At 46.7% G+C, this 22,892-nt stretch overlaps 2 protein-coding genes across 6 annotated transcripts in view; one reads left to right on the forward strand and one right to left on the reverse strand.

Annotated features, from left to right (window-relative positions):
• Positions 1-22,892, reverse strand: part of SYN3 (synapsin III) — a 443,568-nt gene that overhangs the window by 220,493 nt on the left and 200,183 nt on the right. The window lies entirely within an intron of this gene.
• The window catches only part of TIMP3 (TIMP metallopeptidase inhibitor 3), a 58,252-nt gene continuing 52,034 nt past the window's right edge, over positions 16,675-22,892 (forward strand). Inside the window, exon 1 of the mRNA XM_032416360.1 lies at positions 16,675-17,110. Coding sequence (XP_032272251.1) covers positions 16,990-17,110 — 121 coding nt within the window. The 5' untranslated portion in view covers positions 16,675-16,989. The remainder of the gene's footprint in view (positions 17,111-22,892) is intronic.

A 22,892-nucleotide genomic window follows, 5' to 3' on the forward strand; every position in this document is an offset into this window, starting at 1 on the left:
TGAATTCCAGCCCGTAGCCAGAGAGAAACTGGGAACTGAATGTTGCCAATAGTCATGTGAGCAAAGGAATAGATTCTTCCTCAGTAGAGTCTCAGATGAAACTGCAGCCCCAGCTAACGTCCTGACTGTGGTCTTGCAGAGGACCCAGGAAAGCCAGGCCTGGACTCCTGACCCACAGAATCCATGAGATAATAAATGTGTGTTGTTTGAAGCGAGCCTCTAAGTGCACGGTGATATCATCATGCAGCAAAAGATAACTAAAACAGTCAACTAGCCACCATAGTAACTCTCCCACATTCACCCTACTATGGAAACTCGAATATGTCAGTGGCCTACTGGAAACAGGAGTTCCTGAAATTGAACAGCAGATCACAGAAGGCATTATTTGCATGCTGTATGAGGTGTAGCCATTAAATAATATCAGGGCTCTTCTTCTTTTTTTTTTTTTAAAGATTTTTATTTATTTATTTATTTGACAGAGAGAGATACAGCGAGAGAGGGAACACAAGCGGGGGGAGCGGGAGAGGGAGAAGCAGGCCTCTCGCCGAGCAGGGAGCCCGATGCGGGGCTCGATCCCAGGACCCTGGGATCATGACCTGAGCGGAAGGCAGACGCCCAACGACTGAGCCACCCAGGCGCCCCTATCAGGGCTCTTCTAATTGGCCTCAGATAACAAAGGCACCTTGTTCATACAAGAGCAGGGCTTGAGTCCCTACTGCTGCACACAAAATACTGGGCTGGATGTCATGAAGCAGAGGAGTCAGGTCTCCCTTCTGTGCTGCCCTCCGAGGCAAACCTGCTCTCCGGCTCCAGGAGTGATTAGTTGGGGTGGGTGATACCTGCAGCTCATCTTCGTTCCTCCTAATTCTCTTTCCTCTTTGTGTTACTTTTCTCCATGAAAAGGGAGTCAGAGGAAGAAAAAAAACCAACCCAACAGGTGAGCTCGCCTGGTACAGCTGGAGGGGACGCGAGGGAGCAGCCAGTACCACTCCGTGTAATGGACGGTTCTCCCAAGACTCCATAGCGCATGCGTGCCAAAGCCAGGGCTGGAACAGTGCCTTCCAACGCCAGCACTCTTCCCTCAAATTAAAACCTGCCATTTTCGTACTTGGGAGTAATAAGAGGTTGCCATTGTGGAGTTTTGGAGCTATGTGCTGTCAGAGGGTCCCCTCCTTATGTTCTCTTTGCTTTTGGGCAAATGAACTTGCTTCTCTGAACCTCAGTCCTCTCATCTATTAAATGAGGTGAATGACACCTGCTTCACAAGTTCAGGAAGGCTGATGGGATAATATATGGAAAGTGCATGGCTCCAAACAAATGATAGAGAAGGGCATGCTCCCATCATTGTGTTCTTAAGGGAGGATTTAAAACTCTCCCACTTCCTACCTTGCACCCACTCATGAGGAGAACATTTACTGAGCAATGAAATTGTGTCTGACATTTTCCCAGAAGGTATTTTCTTAGATTAAAAGTATCTAGTCGAAGTTTTGCCTCATCCGAGAAGTCTTCTCTGCTTACCCTGACTAAAGGAGTTCCCTACATGCTCCCTGGCTCCCAGTCACTCGGCTTTACCTTCTTCATGGCACTTACGACTGAAATGGTTCATCTATTTGTTTCCATGTCTACTGTCTGTCTCCATCATGCAAATACGGGCTCAAAGGCCAGGGACTGCACCTGTCTTGTTTGCTGCTGTATCTCAGTACCCAGAGCAGGGTCAGACCCAGCATGGGTGCTCAGTAGATAAGGGGTGAATCAATGACAGCATCTGTCTTTCTATTTTTATGAGAATTGGCCTGAAGGAGAAGGAGAAATCCAAGGAATCTAAACAACTTCAAAGAAGAAAAAAACCAAAGCATTCTAGCAGAACACTGCCCCATTTACTTACTGTGCACTTTTACTTTCCATGTTCCGAGCACAGTGCTGAGCCCTCAAAATGGGGTATCTCATGAATTCTCCCATTGGCCTTATGAGTTAGGTGCTCTTAGTGTCCCCCATTTATAGATCAGGAAGCTGAAGTCCCGAGAAGTGAAATCTTCTGCGTAAATGCATACAGTTAGTAACAGGTAGAGTTGAGGTTTGGAATGCAAGCCCCAGGGGCTGACTTCCAGGGGCTGACTTGCTCTGGACTTCAAAGCTGATAGCGCCCTACATCATCTCTACAGCTTACTCTTAAGTTGTGTGTGTGTGTGTGTGTGTGTGTGTGTAAGTGTATGTGAGAGAGAGGGGAGGGAGAAATGATGGAGGTAAAGAGGAAATGCAGTATATGTTAACACTTGGGGAATCTGGGTGAAAGGTCTCTGGTAATTCTTTGAACTATTCTTGCAACCTTTCTGTGAGTTGGAATTATATCAAAATAGAATGCCTTTGAAAAAGCCAATGGTGGGAAGAAGATGCAACTTGTGTCACGATGAGGAAGGTACAGATCCTGTTTAGTGAGAATGAAGTCGGAGTGGGAGGGAGGCTGGGGCAGACCCTGAGGCTTAAAAGGCCAGGCGGGGCAGTCAGGTTTTCTCAGGGACGCGGTGCTTGGACAGTGATAGGTGACATCCTCAGTTAGCCATGTTCGCCCATCCTCCAACACCCCTGAAGGCTTTAAAAGCCAGCTTCTTGATCCAGCTGCTTATTCTTGAAGTTACCCCCAGGCAGGCACATGCCCATGGTCAGGGACAGCGAGCATCCTTCCCCCAAGGTATATGACTTCCACTCCAGTGATCCATGGGCACGCCAGCCTCGCCATCCCAGGGCGGGAGAGAGACGCTGGAGTGCTGGGCCTTCACACACTGTCATGTAATTGTCCCCTCGGGAAGCAGAAGCAGAAACTCTCTGCACATGCAAATAGTACCCAGAGAGGATAATGAGCTCACCCAAGGTCACACGGTGGCAGGGCTTAGATTAGAACACCAGTATCGTGGGTTCCCATCAAGAACTTACATTCTTATTTCTTGGGGCCACCATCATTATACGACTAAAGGGCTAATAGTTAGCCTTGAGTCCTGGTTCTTTCTCTTGAAATATAGACACCATCTTTCCACTATTTTCTAAAGTAGATGTCCATGGGGGAAGGTTGTGCATACTTATCCCAAAACATGGATTTTGGATTTAGGCAGACCTTGGTGACATCAGTTCTTAGGAGATGACCTTGGACAAATGACTTAATCTCCTTGAGCTTCAGTTTTTGCATCTGGAAGATGAGGACAATGACATCTAGCTTGCTGAATTGTTGCAAAGATCCATTATCTCGACAGATATTGGCTAAACATTGATCTAGGTGTTACAATACAGCAGTGAACAAGACTGATGTGGGACCCACCCTCAAGGAACTTCCATTCTAGTTGGAAAAGACAATGAATAAACATATAAACAAAGTTTTTCCATATAGTGATAAGTACTGAAAAAAATAAATCTGAAAAATGGGATGATGGGAGCCATGAGTGACTGGGGATGGTTGTGCTACTTCAGCCATGGAAGACATTTCTGAGAAGGTGACAAACATCTGAGCCGGAAGCTGAATAAGAAGGAGCTGGTGTTGGCCAGACACGGGGAAGACTTAGGGAGGAGGCAGGGCAGCCCTGGAGCAGGGACGGAGCTCAGCTTGGTAAAAGGATGTTCCCAGCACGGCGGGAGCATGGTAAACTTGAGGGAGAGTGGGGGATACAAGGGCAGTGAGAGCAGGGACCACAGCACACTGGGTATGAAAGGGTGAGGCACTTGGAATTCATTTTAAATGCACTACGGATCTATAAAGAGTTTTAAGCAGAAGAATGACATCTGATTTTTCTGTGTGTGTGAAGGCAGGTAATATATGAGATGCTATTAGTATGGGACCTGGCAGAGTATAGATATTTAATAAAGGATAGCTTTATCATTGCTTATCATTCCTAGGCAGCACCACTAATCATTATAGACTTCTAGAGGTGGGTGGTCTGTGTATATCTTCATTCAAGGCGGTGCACCTGGATGCACTGCCCAGAGGAGGGGGAGAGTAGTGGGAGATGCTCCTAGCTGCATTGACTTCCTCCCTCCTCCCTGTCACCTCCTCCACCCCAAGGCAGATGCCAGCCACCTCTGCCAGGCCAAGGGGCAGCCAGGGTAGGATCACTGGGCCCCCCTCCATCTGGCTCCAGCTCTAGGCCTCCAAGCCGCCTTCACGTTGCTGTAAAAATGCAAAGCATTCCAGCCATTTTAATTACTGGGCGTTGCATAAGCCAGCAACCAGTTCACACAAAGGAACAACAGACAAAAAATGATTTTTCAACATGCCTTCAGCCTCTCCCCTTCTTTCCCCCTGAAATTGCCTCCAATCACTGGCTCCCAGGCCTTGAAAAGCACTCCAGGTATGTGCAATCTCTTTCAGAGTTTGTTGATATGACATCAAGATCTTTTTTCTCTAAATACTTGAGGCAGAGGCAGTTCCAGCTACCTTCAAGCGGTTTGGAAAGTTACTGGTCATATCCCTACTTGACACGCTAAGACTATCATAGGGGCTCCATAGCATATACAGTGAGAGCTTCGTTATAAAGCTGGGTTCAGCGTGTGGTGGTTCTGTCTGGGCACCAAGTCAGGGGGCTTTTAGTTTTTAAAATTCCAAAATGACCTCATTAGAAGGTACTCCCAAGGCATGAACCCTAAACAGAATATTCCAGTAATGCTGAGATGTGAAGAATTTCTTAAAAGTTTGTGATGTGATTAGAGAAGCTTCCAAGTTTCCTAATTCTGACTTTCAGTGATCTTTTTCAGTACTTCTGAACTCTCCCCTCACTAATAATTTAATCTAACAGTTTTATGGAGGATCTACTGAGTGTCAGGCATTGGACTAAGTGCTCAAAGGAGAAAACTCAATTTGCCCCTGTCATTCGCTCACTTACTAAAGAAGGAAAATGCCAATGAAATGGACAATCCCGAAGTAGTGTAGTGAATATCAAGTCAGAGTTCATCCTTGATGCGTGGCACCCAGCTTGGGTGGAAGGAAAGGCCACTTGTAGGAGATGATGCTTAATAATAATATTGTCTTAATATTAATACTGACAGTGGCCATTCATTGATGGCTGACTCTGTGCCAGGCATTCTGCTAAATCCTTTCCACGTATCATCTTGTTTATTCCTCACAACTCTGTGAGATAGACACTAATGCTGTCGTTATTTTATTAGATGGGAAAATTGAGGCACAGGTAGATTACTTGTCCAAGATCACACAGTTAAGAAATGGCAGCGGTGTGCGTGTGAATATTTACCAACGAGCTCTCCAGGACAAAAAGCCTGATTTGTGGCATCTGCCGATTGCTGTGGTACAAATACTCCCATCATGGCCAATTTTAAGTTACCAGCGGGATGTCCCTGGTAGCAAGCAGCCCACCATGACACAAAACTTCCACCACACAGACACAAGAGCTGGACATAGCCTCAAGACCATAGATGAGAGTATAATGTCATGAAATAATTAGGAAGTGATGAGTTTTAAGTATTCATTACCACATTTTTAATATAATTTGATTATAAGTTGATATAATGAAATTTTTAATAATGGCTGTGTTTAGCTACCGACTCGAAAAATTCCAGGAAATCTAACAACCAGGCTCTCACAGCCAGTGTGAGCTGGTTCTCTCACGCCTGTGGGTGCTTCGAAGCCTGCTCTTCAGCCCTCTGGACAAGTAAGAGATAGCCAGGTGAGAGGAGGAAAGGCACTCCAGGGCAAGGAAACAGCAGAACAAAGACCTAAGACATGGATATGAGAACAGAGCAACAATACCATTTAGTGTTTACACAATGTTTTCAACCATTCATCAGAGTACATAGAGGTGATGAGATGCACAGCATTGGACTCTGAACTTCGAATTCTGGTTCCACCACTTATTAATTTTGTGGTCTTGGCTAAGTTGCTGAACCTCTCTGTGCCTCGGTTTTCCTTTCTGTAAAATGGGCATGATAATAACAGCCCCTACAACATAGAGTTGTGGAAGTTAAATAGATTTATATCCGTCAGATACATAGAACAAGGCCTGGCACATAAGAAGTGCTCAGTGTTATTTATTATTTAACCCTTGAAAATACCTCTGTGAATTAGATGTTTGTTTTCCCTTGATAGAGTATAAATAGAGAGAAACTTGGTAGATGGACAAGATGGGGACTTGAACAAGTGTTCTGATTCACCAGCTTCAGTGCTCATCCTGAGGGCTGGAAATCACACTGAACCCACTGAGTATTATTCTCCAGGAGGGCCTGCAGAGGTGCCCCCTGCCCTACTAAGTGTCTCTTCCGATCGGGGCCACACCTGATTCATGTTCTCACACCCCTTGATCTGGGGGTACGAGGCGTTCTGGGAAAGAAGACCCACTGGCGACAGGCACTGGGTGGCGTCTGCCATTTTGTATCCTTGTTACTTTCTGCGTGCTCACCTTCTCCAGGAGAAGGCAGGCTAGCAGGGTGGTTAACAGCATGGGCTCTTGGGCCAGACTGCTCTGGCTTCGAAGCCCAGCACTGCAGCACCCTGACCATGTCGCCTTGAGCAAGTTATACAAGCTCTCCATACCTTTGTTTCCGTCTCTGAAGAAAACAGGGATGGTGAGGATAATTCCATCTACCTCACAGTTTTTGCTATGAATTAATAGACGCAAACTGCTTAGGAGAACACATAGCACCCAGTAGGTACTCTGTAAGAATTCACTATTATTACCATTTTTTTTTGTTTTCTTTTCTTCTTCCCTTTATCCCATCCCTTCTTTGGGAATTACTTACATAGTCATAGGGGATATGGGAATATGCTCATCCTTAATCAACACAGATCACTAGACTACAGGTTGCTTGAAGGCAGAGGCCTCATTCACCCCTACACCTGTAGGGTCACGCCCTGGTGCATATAGATTCTCAGCGAGAATTTATCATGTGCCAGGCACTGTGCCAAGTGCCTTACTCACCACACCTCATTGATCCTCAGGAAAATCCTATGAGGCATGAATTTTACCACTCTGAGGCTCAGCGAGGTTAAGGAACTTGTTCAAGGTCACGGTGAAAAAGTGAAGGATGGAAGCCCAGTTTTACTGATGTCACAGGCCTTGGTTGTTGACCCCTTTGTCAGTCTCCTTCCAAAATATTCCACTGAGAATTTTTGAGAGATCATAAAGTCCAACTCCCTTGGTTTTACATTTGAAGAAAGGGGGTTCATTGATTTACTTACAGTCACCCAGATATTGTGTGTGGCAGAACTGGAAGAAAAACCTGGTACATTGCCTCAATCTCATGCTTGAAATTTCAGGAGGATATGAAGCCATATTCAATGGCTGTTAAAAATGTACTGAGCAGTATTCTATCAGCTTGCTTCTGGATTCAGGGCCCTTTCTTTGTAATACAAATATAATGTTCCTGTGGCATCCATCCAAATTCTGAGTAAGAAAGGGCACACCTACGCCCCCAGAAATTGCCTGCTCTGTGATTGTTCTTGCCTTCTCTCCACTGCTAACCAGGCAAAACAAAAGATGCTTCTCAACTCACCCCTCTCCAGCCCTCGGTGGAAGGTACTGTGACTCCCTCTGCTTGGTTCCAACAATGATCAAGAGCTCTGAGCCCTCAAAGAGAACCCAGAGGACAAAGAGGAAATCATTAGCACTTCCAATGTTCTGATGACCCTGAGGGTATAGTGATTTTCAGGCTCTAGAAATAGCATTGGTTTGGAAAGAAATCCCTGGGTCTGAATCACAGCTCTGCCTCTATCTTGCTTGTAAGAAATTGAAGAGGCAACTTAACTTCTTTGTGCCTCAGTTTTCTGTTTTTTCTTTTACCTTTTGACCCCCTTCCCCCATCTTCCCACCCCCTCACCCAGTATCTATGTCCCATTCCCTGTATCAATGAGCTGGTTTTTTGTTTTGTTTGTTTTTAAATCTTACTTATAAGAGAGATTGTATGGTATGTGTCTTTCTCTGACTTGTTTCACTCAGCACAATACCCTTGGGGTCCATCCATGTTGCTGCAAATGGCAAGATTTCTTTCTTTTTTATGGCTGAATAATATTTCCTTGTGTGTGTGTGTATAAAACAATTAATTTATCCATTCATCCTTCAACGGACACTTAGGTTGTTTCCACATCTTGGCTGTTGTAAATAATGTGGCAGTGAACACAGGAGTGCGTATATTTTTTTGAGTTATTGTTTTGCCTCAGTTTTCTTAACCAAAAACAGACATAAAATAATACCTATTATCAACAGTTGTGAGGATTGAAGAAAATACTGTATTGGAAATGACTTGTCCATAGTTGGTACTCAACTAATGTGAGTCCCCTTCCCTTTTTCTTGTCTTAGAAATCTTTTTCAGCTTACCATTCTACAGCTGATGCATATTACATGGCAGGGAAATAATTATTTCACTCAATTAGAGAAGCCTGGATTGATGGGAAGATGATGAAGTACTAAAGGGTCTGATTAATCCTGTGTGACCATATAAAAGCCCACCTCTCTGAGCCTTTTTCTTTTCTTTTTTTTTTATTATGTTCAGTTAGCCACTGTATAGTACATCATTAGTTTTTGATGTAGTGTTCAATGATTCATTAGTTACATATAACACCCAGTGCACATCCCAACACATTCTGGGCCTTTTTCTATATCTGTAAAATGAGAGGGTTGGATTTGGTGACCTACAGCTGTCTCCTAGCTCTTACCATCATATGGGTTCCCAAACACCTTCCCATTCCCTCGTTGGGTGATCGGTGCTGTAATCCCACAGCACATTTAATCCTCCTGTTGTAGTCTGTACCACCCACTCTTGTTTTCATGTCTTTCTCTCCCACGAGACTGGGAACTCCTTGAGGGCAGGTCTGTGCCTTGTTCACTGTTAGATCTCCAGTGTCTAGCACGGAGCAGTGGACACTTACTTAGTGTCTGGGGAATATCTGGAGGAAGAGGGGATGAAAGGATAGAATCCTGTCCCTTTCCTCCAAAGAGTTGATAATCACACTGTGACAAACAAGTTGTGAGACAAATAGAGAGAGTCGGTGGAGCAATGATAATGAAGAGTCCACCCACAACTTGGAAAGAAGGCTATTTGTCTTCTGAGCTCTGAAGCCATAAATTCACACACCACACATGTGCATGGCCATCTGTGGTAGCAAATCGAGACACAGTAAGGGGAGCATTTGAAACCTAGAACCCAAACTAGTTGACCTCAAGGAATCATTGAATGGTGAGTATAATCTAAAACACAGAAACCAAATGGATTGTAATATTCCCAGTGCAGAAAAAGTCTGGGTGAAAGAAGGGAAGAGTGGCAAGTTTGGAGCAGAGAAATGGGAAGACCAAAGAGTCCAAAGTTGGCAATGTGTGTCCGGCATTTTCACCTTCCAGCAAGAGGGGCTCTTGAACATTGTCACTCCCATGGCAAAGCCTTCACCTGAGTTCAGTGAGGACAATTCTATAGTATCTCAGCTGAAAAACCCTTCTTACAATGACCTCAATCCCTGTATTCTGACTCCATACACAACAAAGCAAACTTCTGATGAGAAACTAGCCTCACACAAAGTCCTCTGATTCTAAGGAGGAAAATATGGGGGTCACATTGATATGAGTGCCCTAACCTATGTGACAATTAAATATTTCATTGGAAGCAAAGACAATGGAATTGTGGTTGGCTTGCTGGTCTCTTATGAATCATAGTATCCCCTGGAACTGATCAAGTCTGGGAACCGAACCTAGAGGATTTTCTTGACTTTAGAAGCTAGATTCTAGAACCTCTGTAATGGTGAATTTGTGAAGGTAATACTCTGATCACCTCCCTCTTTTTTTTCCCTGCCATTCATCGGTTAATTTATTCTTTCAATATTTGGTAAGTGCCTACAATGCAGATTCTGTGCTAGGCTTTCAAGATGCTGTCTAGAGGACAGAAAGACCTATCAACCACTGGGGGCAACAGACTGTGGGAAGCACTGGGTAGAAATCTGGAGTGTATGGTGTGTGTGGGAAAGGAATGAGGAAAGAGAGGCCAAGGAGGGGAGGTCAATTCTGTTGAGGAAGAGAGAGGCTCAGGAAAACATCCACGAGGTGGTGACTCTAGCTGAATCCTGAAAGATAAGAGAATCCTTACAGATGAGAAGTAGGGTGGAGGGTGGATTCCAGGCAAAGAGTATAGTGTGAATAAGCCTCAGATGCAGGAACTTGACAGCTGGAACTTCATGTTGGGTTAGAAGATGGGAATGAGGGCATAGGTTTGGAGAGATAAGCTAGGACAGGGCCTACTGTTGCATAACTACAGGTGTAGCAATCACATTGGATTCTATGGCAATGGCCCCCCAAGGTGGGGCCCTGGGAAGAGCCAGATCACAGAACAGGGCCTCATATGCCTTTCTTTGGAGTTTAAGACTTTGTTCAGAACAGAAAGTCATGGAGAACAAATGAATCATTTTAAGCAAAGGACAGCATGATTTCAGATTTATATCTGAAAAACTTTACATGAGCAGCAGGGCAAAAGTTTCATTTGACAGAGAAAGACTCTGGACAGGGTGACGAGTTATGTGACTATTGAAATTGTCAGGAAAGAATCTACATGGGCCTGAACCAAGGCAGAAATGGTGGTAATGGGGAGAAAAGGGAGGGTAAGAAGAGATGTGTGGAGTGAGAATCTATAGGATTTGGTGAAAGTTGGTGCCCTTGGTGGGGATGGGTAACACCGCATCAGGGGAAAGACAGTGGAGTCTGAGGAGGTGAGGGGACTTCCAGGTGGAATTATCTAAGGGGAAGCTGGCCATAGACTGGAGCTTGGAGAGACAGTGCTGCTTGCAGTGCCATTCCTGTGCACACAGCAGAGCAGTGGCTAGAACCAGGGTAGAAAATTAGCCAGGGAGAGTTGGAGGCTAGAAGGGAAGGGAAGGCAGCCAGGGACAGAATATTGGGAAGCATCTACATTTTAGTGACAAGAAGAGTCCAAAGAGTCTGCCAAGAAGACTGAGAAGGTACAGTTGGAGAGGTGGAAATTGAAAACCCAAAGAGAATGGAGTCTCAGCAGCCAAGTTTGAAGAAGGATCTGGTCAATGGTGTCAAATGCTCTTTGGACCATCCCCGTCACATAGGACAGGTCAGTTTCAGTTCCAGCAGGTTCTGTTGAAGAGAGCTCAAGTGCCTTGCCAGAAACAGAATCTCCAGCCCCATGGATAGGAAACTGGCCATACCGTCCATCCCATTCCCTCCCAAGCCACAAGAGCACCCAGCAGAGACACTCACATGTGTCTTCTCTGCAAAGCTGCACGTGCAACCTTCAAAGAAACCACAAAGCAGCTACTCATTTTTAAAGGAAAAATACATGAACTCCACCAGCATAAGGAAGACATTAAGACAGGGTCGAGGAAGAGAAGGTCTCCCTCCACTTAATATTACCACTCACAGAAATAGTTGACTGAGCACATAATTGACTGAGCACATAGTCAAAAGTAAATAAATAATTAATTAATTAAAAAAACTTTTTAAAAAGCAAGAGCTGAAATAGTAACTCTGTTTCCCATCTCTCACCACCAGAAAACATGGGGCACAACATGTCTCTACAGCACACATGTGTTTTCTGGCTTAAAAATCCCTGGGAGTAGCTTGGGGGTGGAAGGAAATGTGAAGAGCCCAGGATTCAGGTGAATGCAGCCAGAGACTCTTACTGAGGGGTCTTCAGTCCATGGCAGGACTAGTGGGGAGCTGGGGTGAGAGACACTGTGCAATTTTACTGCCATGAAATTGGCTCCAGATGTAAGTGACAAAAGGTGTTTACTCCCTGCTGGTGCCAGACACACAGAGAACCAGAAGTGCTTACCATCTCAGGTTCATAATTCCCAGGGCTGGGCAGCAACCCCACTGAGTCTAGCCAGGGCTCATGGTGATGGGTGGACCAGGGCTGTTTGTTGCTTGGAAAAGGCTATTTTGAATGTAATGACTTTCAGATGAGGACTGTGGGTTTGGGGGAAGGCACTGCGGCTAGGGTCTAGAGGGGAAAGGGAAGGGAAGAAAAGAGGTGTTTCCCTATGAGGCAACAGAACTGACACATGTCTTGTCAGCACCTACTCCTGGTTTAATTTCCAGAGACCAGCTCTGCCCTGAAAGAGTGGAATCGCAGCATTGTCTGCTGTGTTCCCAGATCTCCCCGATTCCCCCAAACCCATGATTCACAAGTATGTAGCTTCCTGAGAGCACGTCTCCCCTTCAGTTGGCATGGGGCCAGCTTGGGGGTGAAGGAGCTGGGCAGCTGCGGACCCAGACGGGATGCTGACTGACAGCTCTGTGGCCACTGCAGACGGGAGGGGTTAGATTCACCCACTCAAAGTGGGTGACTAGTGTGGAACTGCCTCTCTCGCCTTCTCTCAGTGCAACTGGCCGAGATCGAAGGCTGAGGGAAAGGGTGTTCTCTGGCTTATAGCGCCCCCTAGCACCTGCCAGAGGGATAGGGCTCTGTGAGCTCTCCAAGGAGCTACTACGTGCCTATCTGAATAGTGGGAAGGGGTTGGTTGGACCAATCAATTCGACTCATTCAACCAATACTTGCTGACTTCTTTGTTACCAACACTGTCTTCAAGGGGCTTCCTCTAACCAGGAAGGGAAACCGATGGATAAACACTCACATTCTTGTCAGCTAAGTGGTATGAAAGAAAGGAGCACAGGGTGCTGTGGGAATACACTGCAAGTGATTGATGAAGACTGGGGAGGGGAATTAGAGAAGGCTTTCTGGAGGAGGCGACATTTAAACTGCAATAGGAGTTCAATGAATTTTGAAAATAAGATATAGAGACAATAAAAGATGTATTTCCTGACCTTTTAGTGCTTATGACCCAAGAAGTAAACGGACAGATAAACATTTAAACAGGGCTCTATCAGAAACAAGAGCTTCAGTCTCTCCTAACACTTCACCATCACAATCTTTGTTTTCAAGGAGAGAACAGAGAGAACAAAATAGGAACTCAGTAAGTGTTGATTGAGAGATTGATGGATGTGCTTCAGTCTTGGGCACATTCGATTTGTCTCAAACCTGTTTAAATGGCAAGATCTATCTTCCTTTCCTTGTCCTTGAGAGTTTCCCATGGAATCCTAAGACTTTTTCAGGCAAGGTGGGGGCTTGGAGACCATTAAGTTATAGCTTTCATCCAATAAACACAGAAATTGAGGTCTGGACAGGTGAGATGACTTGTCCACACACACAACTCTACTTCTGCAGCATTTGGAACCAATCTCAGGTCTTTTGCTTTTTTTTTTTCCCCACCCCAGCCTCTCTTTGTCCCCCAGAAATAAAGTTTCATGCATTTCTTTGAAGTAATGTGTTTGGAATGTTTTCAAAAACTATGAAATAATAATTTAGAAAGGGAAAAAATAAACACATAGGAGATAAACCTCTGAGGAGAACAGAATGGTATTTGTTCTGATTGGCTCAGAGGTGATTATTATCATGATGGAGAACCTTTTAGCGAGGGCAGGGGGCAGGCAGGACTGTCCATGTGTTACACACTGAACAAAGAGACTCTGAAACAAACTCATCTGCAGATCTGACATGCAAATTCAGGAGCACGAGTGGCTGGAGTTTCCATGACTAGGGTGCAAGCATTAGGTCATGAGCTGCGGCTGGGGGAACTGAGGTCCACGAGTGCGTAGGAGAGAGCCAGGTAAGGAATCGGGCAGCTGCAAAGCAATCCTGGCTCAGCCACAAGCTGACGGTGAGAGGTAATTTTCTCACCTGTCTGAACCTTATCTTTCCCACCTATAAAATTAGGATGGGTAGTCCCTGAGGTCCTTTTAGAGGACCTCTAAATGTCTATGAGAAACTTCTCATAGATTCCAGCATCCTGTAACTTGATATGAAGGGGGTGGACATGAACTCACCTTCCCTAGAGAAGTTCCAGGAAAGGGGACATCAGGGCAGCCTGGGAGGTTTGAGGATAGCCCAGAGAGATTTTCAAACTTTGCAGTTCTTCTGAGATTTACAAATCTATCCTTGTTCTTAGCTGTCAGGAGAAGGTAGGAGAGCTGGTATAGTCATTCTTACCATTAGTCGCAGGTCCGCTCCAACTAGCTTATAAAATCGTCTTGAAAAAGTAATTCTTACATATTATTAAGTCTAAGGACACCATGACATCCAGATGGATGCCTGTGAGGTCTGCTTGCTGGAGGGGCTGACCTTGGCAGTGGGGTCCTCTCCTTCACAAGGATTCATGGAGCTTATTCTTTCTCTTCCTCAGGGTGAGGACCGGGCTGAATTCTCAGGGGCACAGGGGAGTCCCCTAGAGTTAGATATTAGGGAGAACTTCCCAACTGAAAGGGAAGCTAAACTCCAAAGATGCTTCATGGACCAGCTTAGGATGGGGAGCGAGAGGAAATAAACCAAAAGGCAATTTCATTACCTTTCAGTTGGAAAAACAATCAGATTACTCTTGGTGCTTACAAAATTAAGTAGTTGCCATAATCAAATGCTTCAGATGCTTTCTATAAGGAACCTGCTGCTTGAGGTTCAGCAAAAGTTACCTGACTGATACTCCTGTTCTAGGCAAGCCTTCCCTTGGAGAAAATACTGGCATTTTGGACAAAAGGATAGAGTGAAAAGAAAAAAAGAGAAGAGAGAGCCTTTATCACATAAGATGCTTATCCAAAGTGGACTTGGTCTGGAAAGGCTTATAAAACCTTCCACATGACTGGCACCACGCAAGGATAAGCAAAACTCTCAAATCCCACCAAGTATGCCCTCATTCAACCTGGATCCTTGAAGTGGCCTCTGGAGTGTCCATTGTTCCAGACTCTATGGGCTGCTGGCCATACCCACACCCAAGTCTCCTGGGACCCTATTTTGTATTCAGAGGGCTAAAAAAGCGGGGTAGCCACATATCTCAGGTCTCAAAGTATTTCTAGTGTGGTTGGGGAAATGATACAATTATATTCCATGAAACAGTGAGCTAAGTGCTGAAGTAAACATTGAAGAGGGAAAGATCTATCTGGGCCAGGCTATAGTTAGAGTTAAGGTAGAAAGGGGCTGAAAAGTTGGGAAGGGGATAGGGCAGAAAAATGTGGAAACTTGATTCCTTCCTTATAGCTACAATTCTTAAGGGGGGGGGCGGCAAAGGAGTTTAAAAAATGTTCTTGGAAATACCATTTTCAATGAAATTTTCTCTTCTGCCATCCCAGTGTCACTTCTCTGAGGTGTAAATAGAGTTTCTGAGAAAAAGTTGAACTTGGATTTCTGAGGAGTATTTTGTTCCAAACTTTCTGCATTTCTATAGCCAAAACATTCAAGTCTCTTTCTAAACAGACTGAGTTAGGAGAGAAAGGGAGAGAGACACAAGAATAGAAAGACAGAGGACTCCAGCTGCAAAAGGGCATCTGCATGGTGACAGCTAATTACTGCTGAAGTCCAGGGAAATAAAATCTTTCTTCCGGTGCAAATGAGTGAATGGAGTTCCTGGCTGCTTGCCAAGTCATGTCACCTTTCTGTGCCAGTTTCCTCATCTGGAAAGTGTGAATAGTACTTTGTGTTTTTCCTATCGAAAAAATTTTTTGTGAGATATAATGAGGTGTGGCATGGAAACTATAAGGCAGAATCAAGATGTTACTTAATAATAAGGATAGTCATAGTATTAGTTATTAGCAATTATCCATTATGGCTAGTGGTCTAAGATCCTGGATAGTTCTCCAGAATCTGATGTAAGTTACCCCAGTTTTGGATCAATTCACCCCCAAATTCTCTGCTGAAGGATGGAGACTTGTCTGGCCTTGGTGGGATTACCATTTCCTCCTGCCCTTTCTACTCACTGTTTTTCAAATAAGCTCAGGGCCTTTGCACTTGCTGTTCTCCCTGACTGGTGTTCTCTCCTCCCAGATTTCCTCCTGCTCCTTCTCCTTGCTCACCTTTCAGCTAGAATGTCACCTCCTTAGAGAGACCTTCTCTCACTACCCCACAGAAAGCAGTGACCGCCCCCCACCCCAGTGATTTCTAACCCATTACTGAGATTTGTTTCTTCATGGTACTATCACCACAGAAAATTACCCGCTGTATTGGTGAATTCACCAGTGAATGCACACTGCCTGCAACTTTCATGGAAGCAAGGACTTTGTTTTGCTCATTCCAACATCCAGAACAGTGTTTGTTGAATGACTTCACAGTTTACTCTGGGTGAGCCCCGGGAAACAACAGTCCATCCCAGCCTGCTCCAAAGGGCAGATGGTGTCCTCACATCCAGGAAAGTCGGGGGTGGGTGTGTAGGTTGTCAGTTGGTCCTTTCCCCTCTGACCGGGCTCTTTCCAGAGAAGGTGGAGAGTTAGCCTTTTCCCCTAGCCTTTCCACCAGGCGCAGTCAGGGTCTCCAGGACCTAGCCTTTCCACCAGGCCTGTGACCCGGGGACGGGCTGGTGCTGTGGCGGGAGGCAGTTGATTCTGGTTTGGGTCAGAAGTGCTCAGAGAGAAGGGTGGGTGTGTGGTCAGGGCACTGGCAAGGTGGGGCACGGGAGCGCCGCTCCGGGGGCCACTCGGCAAGCGTAGGTCCCAGGCGCGTTCCGGTTCACCCACTCCGGTGCCCACAGCCGCATTATTCCCTATAAGGATCTGAACGGTCCGGGCCGGCCCCGCCCCGTCGGCCCGCGCCCCTGGCCCCGCCCCTTTCGGAGGGCCGATGAGGTAATGCGGCTCTGCCATTGGTCGCAGGGGGCGGGCCCCGAGTGCCCGAGAGGGGGTGGCCCGGGGACCCGCACTATATCACTCGGCAGCCCGGCAGCGCGCAGAACGGGCAGCGGGCGGGCGTTCAGACGGCTTCTCCTCCTTCGGCTCCTCCTGCTCCGCCCCAGCTCCCACTCCTTCGCCCGGAGAGACCGGCGGCCCGCAGAGTCGTGCGCCCGCGCGGAGGCAACCTCGCTGCGCCCCATCCCGTCCCGCTGGGCACTCCCAGGGCAGCGCGCCCGAGGCCAAAGTTGCCCCGCACGGCCGGGCAGGCGAGCTCGGGCTGCAGCGGCCCCTCCAGCGGCGCACAACTTTGGAGAGGCGAGCAGCAGCCTCAGCGGCGGCAGCGACAATGACTCCCTGGCTCGGGCTAGTCGTGCTCCTGGGCAGCTGGAGCCTGGGGGACTGGGGCGCCGAGGCGTGCACATGCTCGCCCAGCCACCCCCAGGACGCCTTCTGCAACTCTGACATAGGTAAGCGCTCCGGGTGTCCCCGCCAGAGCCCTCGCGGTGCCCGCTCTCGCGCTGCAGCCCGGCCTGGGGCGCAGCTCCGGGTGGCATGGCGAGCCCCGAGCCTTTTCTCTGCCTGAGCTTGGGGTGGGGTGGCGAAACTCAGTTTCGCCGGTCGGAGTATCTGGCATAGCTGAAGGGGCAGATGCCCTGCAGAGAAAATCCACAGTGGCTGAGTGAACCCCTTGCAACCTTTGCTCTCCTTTTAGGGCCTGAGGTCCCTATTGGTCCTTTTGACATCTGGAAAATTTCCCTTTTCACTATCACCAGAGGAAGGGCTGGGGGAGAAAAGGGTGGGAGAGGGTTCCCAAAACTTGGAATGCCAACTAACTAAAGTACTGGGATGTTCAGTAGTTTTTTAAAAAGTTGCCATCCATGTGCACAAAAGTTGCAGGAGAATCTTGAAGTTTTCTGAGTTTGCATTTTCGCCTGCACCCATGAAGTTCATTCTTTTCGTTGAGACCCAACCCAGCCTCCCACTTCCCAGGCAAGGGCTAAGCGAGCTTCTTGGACTGCCAAGTGTGAGTGCATGTAAGGGGGGAAATGAGAAGAAAGCTGTGGGGTTGACCGTCTCCCGGAGGAACCGTATTTGAGAGTGTTGATAGCAAGCAGGAGCGGCGTGTGTGAGGGATCACTTAGCACATAGCTGTGAGAATTCACAGGAAGGCTGTTTTTCTTCCTTGAATGTGTGTGGGGAGGGGGAGAATGAGCAATGGAAAACAGATTTGTCACCAAAAGAACAAAGATGCCAAGGGTCACATCATGGTGACAATTCCAAACTGGACTTAGTGTCTTGATTAGAGACACAACAAGACGTAGAACCAATTTTTATCCAGGGCCTTTCAAGTGTCCTGGGAGAACTTGTTTGGGAGTGTCCGGGACACTGGTGTTTGGATGGCCAGAGGTGGAGTAGCAGCTCGAAAACATCTCTCCTCCTCTTTCCAGCTCATAAAGCATGCAAGTCCAGTGGCCCCTGCTCTGTGTGTGTGTGTGTGTGTGTGTGTGTGCGCGCGCGTGTGCGTGCGCGTGTACTGGGGCTGGGGTGGGGTGGGGCACAGTCTAGCTGCCCTCCGCCTGTGTCGATTCAGAGGTGAAGAATGGAGCGTGTGTGTTTTAAGTCATAAAGAAGAAGGAAAATTTTCCACTGGGTCCTGGGTGAGGGCCTCCACAAGTGTGCTGCAGGGGAGGAGGGGGGAGGAGACAGGAGCCTGGCAGGGGAGGCAGCTGAAGTCGGGAGGGGCGCTGCTGGTGGGCCCTGCTGAGCCTAGGAGAAGTCAGGGAGGTGGCTGTGGTGACCAGAAGGTCAGTCCAGTTGGCAGGCGTGGGTGTTTATGTGACCTGGGGTCACCCTTGTTGGAGGCTTCCTGGGGCCCGTGCTGTGCACCCTTCCCTTTCCCCGGGGGAATCTGGCTGGCCCCTCGGTTTGTGGATTGCCTGGAGGATTCTTTTGGGCTGCCTGAGGCCCGGAAGGTTTTATTCCTTCTCCTCTGACTGCTCCCACCCCAATTCCACTTGGCCTGTCCCTCCTCACCCCCGTGGTGACACTGCCACCTGAGTAGTGCTGGGAGCTGCTGCTGCTGGGCTTTTGCTCGGTGAGGAGGCCAGGAAGCTGACAGGTGGAGTCAGGGCACCCTCTTCTGCCGGACAGTGGCTTGGGTGTGTTCGCTTGGATTTTTTGGTGTGTGGGGAGACGGAGACCTCATGACTCCCCCTTGCCCTTGGCTTTTGGGTTTTCACCCTGGAAGTTCACCAGAGAACAGTGGAAACAGCAGTAAGGAGACCCTGCTTTTAATGGTTGCACTGATTGACTCTTCAGTTTCCTGCCTTGGGTCTGGGCTGATGCAGAGAGTTTCTTGCAATTTCTCCGGATTGATTCAACAAATCCCCGCCCTCGATAAACTGCCCAGAGAAAAGCTAAGTTACTAGGAAGTACCCGAAGACCAGAACCAGTACCCGTAGTGAAAATAAAAAGGAAACAAAAAAAATTTTCGGTACGCTGGCACCAATCCAGAACTGTTCTGCCTGGGTTTGGTGCACTGCACTAATGGCAGGGATGAGATAATGCTTTTAAAAAATAGGAGGTGTGGATGTGGGCTGCTTGCTCGTTGACCTCGCTGCCTTACAGTACCCCGCTGGTGTCCAGTAGGTGGCTCCCGGTTTTCCTTGCTGACAGAGCCTTTCTGGTGTCCAGTCTGGGTTGAAGCTCTGCCTGTCCTCTCCCTGAAGGAAATGGTGCAGGAGCTCCCCATTCTCCTTGACCCTTATGACCCCACCAATCAACGCTGTAGCCCATTAAAGATGCTCAAGCCAGACCACCAGCTTCCTCTTCCAGAACCTTCCCGACTGTTTTCTCTTCGTGGCTGAGTGCCATGTTGCGGGCAAAGGGCACTGTATGCCTGACTTGGCCCTTTCTAAAGAACCCCCATGGCCTTCCCTTTCCTTTCTCCTCATCCACAGGTGTCTCTTTTTGCCTTTCTCCCCCCAGACCCTGGGCATTGGCACTGCTTTCTGGGTGGGGAGGAGTTAAAAGGTGTTTCTATGGCAACTCCAGACCCTGCACCCTAGTGAAGTGTTTAGGAGAAGAATAAACTACATGCCAGCTTATAAAACATACTGTGGGGGAAAGAAAAGGACTTGGCAGCAGCCAGGATGTCTGCGGCCCCCTCCCCACCAGTCAGTGCCCCTGAAACTCCTGACAAAACCTTGACTCTGGAGGAGGGAAGGGAGGGGGCTGGGAATGAAGGAGGCAGCCTTGGCTGGGTAGACCTTGCTCCAGCAGCTCTGTCCAGCTCAGGAAGGGTTAGGCAATGCCAAGAGCCTTCTGAAAATTGGGGTGTGTGTGTGTGTGTGTGTGTGTGTGTGTGTGGTTTCTGCAGGAGGCAGGCAGCAGAGAGAGAGAATTTTGCTCCAGAATGCCAAGCCCTTCTCTCCAGCCTCCTTTGCATAGAGGAATGGGGCTGTGCCATGGAGTGTTGGGGGCCTGCCTCCTGAGCCTGTTGGGAATTCAAGAGTGAGGCTCAGCTTGGGGGCCCGCTGCCAGCCCTGGAGGACAGTCTCTGGATATCTCCGAATTGTTTTGACAGGGACCAGTGCCAGCAGATTCTTTCAGTATCAGATCTGAGGTTGTGGTTTTAGCAAAGAAGCCATTTTCAAAGAAGCCAGACCCATTCCCTCACACACGCGCAAACACACACACACAAACACACACACACACTCTTACACTCCACACTGGGCTTTGTGACCAAAGGAAAATAAAAAGGATCAGACTTCAGAGAGGAGCCAGCCACTTGGGGAGGGGACCCAGGCTGTCTGAATCTTTGGAACCCTGGAAAGAGGAGAGCTGCTCTACATAGGAGGGAAGGGACAGCTCTCAGACTCCTACTGGGCGCAAGCACTTCACAGATCCCTTGTCCTCATCCACCCAGCAACCTTCAGAGTCGGTATCAACACCCATTTTTTCCAGATGGAAAACATCAAGTCTAGGAGAGGTTGTGCTTGCCCAAGGTCACCCAGCTACTAAATGGTAAGGCGAATTTGTTCTTAGTTATGCCATTCTTCAAAGCTTTTTGACTTTCATTTACCCTTGACATTCTAAGGCAAACGACCTTTCCTTGGACTGAAAGGGAACGGAAGGTTAACATTCGAAGAATGACTTTACTTATTGATTTGGGAAAGTTTTCGTTAGAAATATGAAGAAACCCAAAATGACCTGGGGTTTTAAGTAAATATCATCTTATGGAAGGGAGAAATAATAATAATAATAATAATAATAATAATAATAATAATAATTAGTTTAGGGCATAAAGAGAGAAAAATAAAGGAGAATTTCTAATGTTCTTTGGCTATTAGAACTGAAAGAGACCCTCAAAACCACCAAGTCACAGTAAAATAATGACTCAGTTTATTGCATTGAGACCCAGGGAGAAGTAAAGCTAATGGAGGCAAGACATCTTGGGCTTCAAGACTCTTCCCCTTCTAGATGGGGATGAGTTGGGGCTGCCCAGGGCAAGATGCCCAGTCTATGTAGATGGCTGGTGTGGTGGCAGGAAGACCGGAGACTGGGTCCCAGCTGGCTGGAGAAGGTGCCTCTCCCACAGTTCTGTGTCCCTTTCAAAATCCCTGGATAGATAAGGCTAGAAAATGGCCACAGAAGTGGCTTGGGTGGAGGGACTTTTGTTTGTTTTGCAGGAACAGCAGGAACCATTCAGCTCCACTGCTGAATGGCACATTCCAACAGGTTCATTAATTAAAAACAAAAACAACAACACAATTCTCCATTGCATTTGGCTTTTACCATTCCAGCCAGTATGGACAAGGAGGCCCCTTCTTCTAGCTTTTGTCATTGTCAACTCCTGGGTGGCCTTGAGAGGCAGCGTGGGGTGGTGGAAAGGCTGTGGGGCGGGCAGAACTGGGCTTAAATCCTTCCCCCGGGGCCTGTTGGTGGTGTGCACTTAGGCACGTTACTGGATGTCTTTAAGCTTTGGTTTCCTCATTTATAAAAGGGGAATAATAATTTGCAACACCTTGGCCCTTTAAGTTTTCTCCACATTTTAAAAATCACAAGTATTCTAAGAGTACATTCTACATCCATGTGTGTATGTAACTGTGTGTACATGTGTATCCATCCATCATCTATCTATCTATCTATCTATCTATCTATCTATCTATCTATCATCTATCTATCTATCTATCACCTACCTAAAATTCAAAAGGGCTAACGTCCTTTTTGACCACTTCCTCTAATTCTAGCTTCTTCTCCAGATTGTTTTCTCCCTATGCATTTACATACATAGGTACCCAAGGGAAATTTATAGTAGTTTTTCCCTTAGTCTCATGAATGGTAGGATACCATAAATAGTCGAATACAACATACAGCATTCTGCTTTTTATAACTGAACAATGTGTATTAGGGCTTGTTCTCCGTTAGTACACATATATATCCACTTCATTCTATGTATAGTATTCCATGGGATTATAATTTTTAAAAGCTAACAGGCATAGAGTGGTTATTACGTGCTGGGCACCATTCTAAATAGTTAACATGCATTAACTCATGTAATTCTGTCAATAGTCCTATGAAGCAAGCGTGCTGTCATCCCCACTTTACAGATGAGGGAACTGAGGCTTAGAAAAATTAGATAACTTGTTCCCAAGATTATAGCAGAGCTTGTATTTAAAACCCGGCAGGCTGGTTTTAAATATAATCAACTGCTATATTAGATGTTAATTGCCTTATATTATATAATATTATATATTACTCTATACTATTATATTACTATAATATGTATCCCTGTAAGTATAGAATGTATTTATTTACCCATTTCCCTATTGATAGGTGTCTAGGTTTCTAATAGCTTTTCCTGTTTACAAAGAGCACTGCTATAAACAGTTGTCTAATTCTCTTGTTCACGTGTGCAAATATTTCTTCATAGCAAATATACAACAGGAATTACTGGACATAAGTAGGTATATTTTACATTTTAACAGCACCTGCCAGTTTGCCCTCCAGAGTGGCTCTGTTCATGTAGTTTCTTTTTGGATGTGCAACATGAAGGAATGGAGGGACCGTTAGAACCCTGTGCTGGAGAGACTTCCATGCCTCTCTCAAATGGGAAAACAGTTTATAATTTTTCTTGATTTTCTGAGGTTTTTTCTTGTTGCTTATCCTTTTGTCCCTCCAAAAGAGAGCAAAATTAGGGCCACTTAGATTAAGTTGATGGGAGTATTTTTATAGGGGGAGAGAGAG

The sequence above is a fragment of the Phoca vitulina genome, unplaced genomic scaffold (assembly GCF_004348235.1).
Source record: "Phoca vitulina isolate PV1807 unplaced genomic scaffold, GSC_HSeal_1.0 scaffold19, whole genome shotgun sequence".
NCBI lineage: Eukaryota > Metazoa > Chordata > Mammalia > Carnivora > Phocidae > Phoca > Phoca vitulina.